This window comes from Lathyrus oleraceus, chromosome 3, assembly GCF_024323335.1.
Source record: "Lathyrus oleraceus cultivar Zhongwan6 chromosome 3, CAAS_Psat_ZW6_1.0, whole genome shotgun sequence".
Classification (NCBI taxonomy): Eukaryota; Viridiplantae; Streptophyta; class Magnoliopsida; order Fabales; family Fabaceae; genus Lathyrus; species Lathyrus oleraceus.
Window position 1 is genome coordinate 324,560,301 of NC_066581.1, and position 6,455 is coordinate 324,566,755.

The 6,455-nt window shown below is 33.3% G+C and overlaps 1 protein-coding gene across 1 annotated transcript; it reads left to right on the forward strand.

Moving 5' to 3' along the window:
- The first annotated feature begins 5,527 nt into the window (after window positions 1-5,527).
- Window positions 5,528-6,153, forward strand: LOC127127431 (protein SLE1). The gene has a single exon (XM_051056613.1). It carries the CDS (start codon window positions 5,635-5,637, stop codon window positions 5,971-5,973), a length of 339 nt encoding a protein of 112 aa, XP_050912570.1. The 5' UTR covers window positions 5,528-5,634; the 3' UTR covers window positions 5,974-6,153.
- The last annotated feature ends 302 nt before the right edge of the window (window positions 6,154-6,455 follow it).

The window sequence follows — 6,455 nt, forward strand, 5'->3', positions numbered from 1 at the left end:
GAGAGTCTTAGATAGAAATTCCAAGAGTAGTGATTAAGTGAGAAGTTTGTAAAACCAGAGGTTGTTTAGAACTTCAAACTAATACTGTTATAGTAGATTCCCTTCCTGGCTTGAATGCCCCCAGATGTAGGTGACGTTGCACCGAACTGGGTTAACAATTGACATGTGTTATTTACTTCTTGATGTTTATACTGTAATTGTTTCTGGTGTGACATATCCTGAACCTGGTTTCGTGACATCGTATACGACATCTATTAGTATTATCTGTTTACTATTATTGTTGTGTGAAGTCCTGATATTAGTGTTGTGACATCTCATACGACATCTGATATCTGCGTATCATAATTTTCAATTAAGAAAAAACAAAGTTGGTTGTAGCATCTAAGATTTGGTCATTTGAATTTTAGATCTCTCAATCAGCTTGTGACACAAGAGATAATGCTTGGCATTCCAAAATTCTCAATTCCTGAGAAATTTTGTGATGGTTTCCTGGTAGGAAAGCAATACAAAAATTTATTCAAGTATTATTTTCCTATGAGATCAACAAGCATTCTTGAGGTAGTACACTCAGATGTTTATGGCCTTTTTGAAGACCACACAACTTGTGTAAATAGATATTTTGTTTCTTTTACGGATGGGCATAGTAGAAATCTCTAGGTGTATTTCATCAAGCGTAAAGATGAAGGCTTTGAAGTCTTTAAAAGATTCCATCTCATAAGTGTGATTATCTTGCAATGATTCCATCTCATCATGCATTACATCCATCCATTTTTTATTTTCATCACTTTCTATGGCCTCTTAAAAACACTTGGGTTCACCCTTATCGGTCAAGGTCACATACTCATCAGAATTATACCTTGTAGAAGATTGTCTCTGTCTATTATACCTCATAAGTTGAACTTGAGATGATTCTGGAGCTTCACAAAGATTCTCATCATGTGACATATCGCTCTCCCATTCACCATCATTAGTTGGAATATTCACCTCATCTCCAAGTTGTTGATCATCAACATAATCATATGGTTCACCATTTTGATCATCACCACCAATATCATCCAAATTTTGACTAGGTAACCGAACTAGATCAACATTAGACAAACTGATATCTTTCTTGGGTGTAACCTCATATACCTTATTAATGTCTTCAATAGTTTAATCTTCCATAAATACCACACCGTGGCTTCGAATAAGCTTCTTCCCTGCAGAATCATACAACCTGTAACCAAAATCATCTTGCTCATAGTCGATGAAGATACATTGTTTTGACTTTGCATCCAAATTGGATCTTTCATCCTTAGGAATATGCGCAAAATCCTTACAACCAAAGACTCCCAAATGATCATACATGAGAATCAAATTTTGCCTGGAACTTCATTGTTCAAAGTAGCAGTAGGAGTGAGACTAAGAACATGCACTACCGTGTAAAGTGCCTCGCACCAATAATGATTAGGCAACTTAGCTTTAGTGAGCAAACACCTTACTCTCTCAATTAGTGTTCGATTCATCCTCTCTGCTAAACCATTCAATTGAGAAGTTTTAGGAGGAATCTTTTCATGTGCAATACCATTCTACTTACAATAGGAATCAAATGGTCCACAATACTCTCCACCATTGTCTGAACGAACACATATAGCTTCTCGCATGTCTGCCTCTCAACCGAAGCATGGAATTCTTTGAACTTTTCCAACACTTGGCATTTTATCTTTAAGGCATAAACTCATAGTTTCTTGGAGAAATCATCAATAAAGGTAACAAGATAACAAAATAAAGTGCACCACTAAAGGATTTTACCTTTAATGGCAAACATCATAATGTATCAATTGAATAAACCTTGACTTCCTTGAGGGAGGATGTCTCTTGAAAGATACTCTAGTCTGCTTATCAGCCATGCAATGAGAACACTTCTCCAAATCTAATTCTTTAATCCAGGAAGAACATCTTTTTTGGCCAAAACAATAAGCCCATTTTCACTAATATGACTAAGTCTTTGGTGCCACAAATATGCTTCCATGTCAATAGCATTCACACTGTCCATGGTAACCAACGGTTTTGTCCAATACAATTTAGAAAGTTTTTCCCTTCTAGCCACAACCAAGTTACCTTTGTTGAGTTTCCACTTTCCAGAACCAAAGTGATTATCGTAAGCACAATCATCTAGCATATGCACATAGATCAAATTAAAGTGGACATCTAGAGCATGCTTGAAACGTCTAAGCAAAAATTGCATTCCCATGTTGGTTTGCAGGAAAACATCGCCAACACTAATTACCTTAGATACACTATCATTACCCATCTTCAACACTCCAAAATCACCATAAGTATAACATGTGAAGAGATCCTTCTTGGTGTATGTAGCACCAATATCAACTATCAACATGCTCTCCTCTGATACAAGATTAACAGACTCATGATCATGGGGAATAACAAGATCATCACTAGTAGCATTAGTAACATGATCATCAGCATGATCTCTTTGTTTAGACTTACCCTTCTTGACTTTGTTATATCTTTTCCACTAATAGCAATACTTTTGTATGTGTCCTATTTTGTGACAATAATGACACTCCATATTCTTATATCACAACTTTGAGTTGCTTATGTTATTCTCTCTACCACCATTTGGTACCTTTTTATTACTTCTCCCCATATTTTCAGTGACAAGTACCTCAAGTTAAGATGAAGAACCCTGTGCCTTCCTTCTCATCTCCTCATTAATAATACCACCCTTGGTCATTTCCAAAGAAACGACACCTCTAGGAGCAAAACTTGTGATAGAAACCTGGAACATTTCCCAAGACTCTAGTAAAGATAGAAATACAAATAGTCCCAAAAGTTCATCATCAAATTTGATACTCATTCATGACATCTAATCAAGGAGCCCTTGAAATTCACTCAAGTGATTTGAAATAGAAGTAATTTCCTTATACTTCAAACTTACGAAGCTATCCAACAAGAACAGTTTATTATTATCTGATTTAGAGGCATACAAGGACTTTATCTTCTCCCACAAAGTGTTTGCATGTATCTCATTAGCAATATGATTATAAAAATTATCGTTTACATATTATCGAATAAAACCACATACATGTTGATGTTCAAACTTCTATTCTTCATCAGACACATAATCCGGCTTTGCGAAACTAAATAAAAAGTATTTCATCTTGCCCTTCCATAAATGGTAATTAGGACCATTCAAAAATATCATCTTCATCTTAGTATTTGACTCAATCATTCAAAAAAGTAAAATACCTTTAACCCAGAGCTTCGATGCCACTCTGATGAAAAATTAAGACATAATAATAAGCCAATACATAGCGGATATAAAATTTCCTAAACTTGTAGGAACTTTGAGGGTCAACAACAAATATAAGACGACAAATCAAACAAATAAAGACACGAAGAACATTGATATTTTTAACGTGAAAACCCCCTCAATATGAGAGTAAAAACCACGAGTCATCCATACCAAAGAACTAAATCCACTATAATCAATTAAAGGTACATGAGAGTCTTAAAGTGATTCACAAACTAGTGCTAACAACCGCAAATCACAAAGAAAACTAGCTTACAAATAAGAATAAAAAAGCTTAAATATTTCCCAAATATGCAACTTCAGTGCAAAGCAGATAATCTCACCTCAGATTTGTTTGGAAACTATGAACGATCAAAAGTTAGATACATGTGTTACAAACTTGCCCTCCAAATTTGAGCTCGATCTAGCGGTTAACGAATCAAGGATTGTCGATTACTGAGACTGGTTGCAGAAAAACCAAAATTAATTTCTCTCCTTTTTTATCTCTTTTGAATCCTTATTTTCTCTATATATCTCTATCAACCCTAATTGATCCTCTCCACTTAAATAAGTAGACAAATTAACTAATCATGTTTGAGTCTTTCCAAACCATCAGAAGACACAAAGGTAATTGTATGCCCCTTGTGCCAAATCTACCTGCTCTTCCCACCTAACAATCCCCATGTTGATAAAGCATATAAAGATAGTATTCTGATCCTCTAAAAAAAGTTTTCGAACATATTTCAAATACATTATCATGATAAAGAATAGTAGTCTCAAAAAGGATTTTTTACAAACTCCAATAAATAGCTATATAGTTATGTTCCAATAACATTCATCAGACTTGGTAGATTTGTACATATCCCCTATAAAATTTTAAAATCATAGAATCAGAAAAGATATAATAAAAACTTTTGAACAAGTTAACAAACACAAGATACGGTCCAACATAACTGATAATTTTTGTTTGAACCAAAAATGAATATAAACAAATTCATATAAAAAAAGGTTACATATAGCCGTAAAAAGAAGTTCCCAACAAGAAAAAGAGAGCGAGAAGAAAGGAAAAGTAAAGAGGAAACACTAAATGTGGTTTCCAAAATACCAGAAAAATTGAAGAAGGAATCCAATCCATATCATCAATCTTTCCTTCTATATTTGTATAGATATCAGCTATATGAACACTAGCTTCTTGTCGACATAATGTATCTTTTAGGATGGCGATTTTGTCTTTCTGAGGGATGGTTTTGGATAAACCATACAAAAGTTAAATAAGATATACATATTTTGAATAAATAAATAAAACTTAAGTAAGATATTAAAAATTCATTAAAAATCAAATCAGAAATCAGATATTAAAAGTCCATCAAAATTATCACATTATCAAATTCTCACATAAATATAAATTAAATTTTTTATATAAAATTTAACACAAATAATCAATTTGATTAATAATAAATTTATAAAAATATTATATAATTTTTTTTAATTAAGAAATCAAAATAAAATATTAAATTAAATTAAACTAATATACTAAAGAAAATACATTAAGCCAAAATATTATCAGTAAGTTACATAGCCTTATCCTTCACAATGAAAAATTTAATATTTAATATTTTTCTCTTTTAAACCTGTGAGGGACTACTACTAGTATATATATATTTTTTTCGAGAAATTGATATTACTAGAGATTTTATTCGTGACAAACGTCATTTTCCTAATAAACATCTGACAATGACCAATATTTCATAGGCAAACGAAAATATAATATAAATAAACGCCAAAATACAATGGAGTTTCGGGTTAGAGGCAAAAAAAGAAAATATCAAAATTCAAAGCTAGAACTAACCCAAAAAGAACAATTGAATAGCCAGTAAAACCACAAAAGAAACCAACAAAAATAGTTGAAACTAAAAAGAATACACAGAGTTGGCCTCTCACGAACATGCTAATATATACTTTAAAACATATTAATCATAATTAAATTGGTTTAAATTATTTAAAAAGACATGTAACAACCACCGCAACCGATTGCTACCTTTCTAGAGTTCACCCTGGGACCAAATTCATATGCATGTCATGACATGTCATTTTCAGGTGGCACATGTGTACTGTGTCATCTTTGTCCTTAAGCCACGTTTGTTGCACGTGTCAATCATAATTTTTACCACTTCATTACATTAGTTCTAACCAGTTTTTTCTTAAATTTAGTTATTCACTCCCATGCATTAGTTTACTACTTTCCATGCAAGTGTTGCACTATAAATATAAAACCATGAAGCTTTCTTTCCTCTCACCGTTGTGAACAAGAAGAACAATAACCTGAGTGTAAGATAAGTAGCATGGCGTCTGAAAAACAGAACCGTGAAGAACTTGAGGAGAGGGCAAGGCATGGCGAAACTGTTGTTCCTGGTGGAACTGGTGGAAAGAGCCTTGAAGCTCAAGAACACCTTGCTGAAGGAAGGAGCCGTGGAGGGCAGACGAGGAAGCAGCAGTTAGGGTCAGAAGGGTATCAAGAGATGGGAACTAAAGGAGGGCAGACAAGGAAGGAGCAGATGGGGAGAGAAGGGTATCAAGAAATGGGACGTAAAGGAGGGCTTAGCACTATGGAGAAATCTGGTGAGCAACGTGCTGCGGAGGAAGGCATTGAGATTGATGAGTCTAAGTTTAGGAATGACTGAAAAAATTAACATGCATGTTCTTAGTTTGTGGTGTGTTTTGTTTTAGGTTTGAAAGTGTTGTTTGTTAGTGCTAATAAATAAGTGGGTGTTTGTTATGTTAACCGCCAATGGTTTCTTTCTCGTTTGGCTTATTGTAATATGGATGTTTTCTTATCTATAAACTACATGACTTTTTAACAAGTTTTTTTTATGAAGTTGTGTATGAGATATGAATATATTACTAGCTAGATGCAATATGTTTCAGAATCAAGTGTGTTTTGTGTTGTGTATGACATGCATATGAGAAAGATATATCAGTATTAACCTTTGAGATGACGGAAATAGAAGACAATGAACTTTAAATGAGTGAAGCAGGTTGAAAGGTTGAAACAAGGATGAAGAAGATAGAGCGTTGAAGATAGTATGGATGTTTGAAACTCAAAATATTTTTTTTATTTGATTTTCAAATATTAATTTTAAATTTTAGTAATATTTTTTTAATT

Bases quoted from the DNA above. Each gene is read 5' to 3' on its own strand.
- LOC127127431 (XM_051056613.1), top strand. From the start codon at position 5,635: ATGGCGTCTGAAAAACAGAACCGTGAAGAACTTGAGGAGAGGGCAAGG.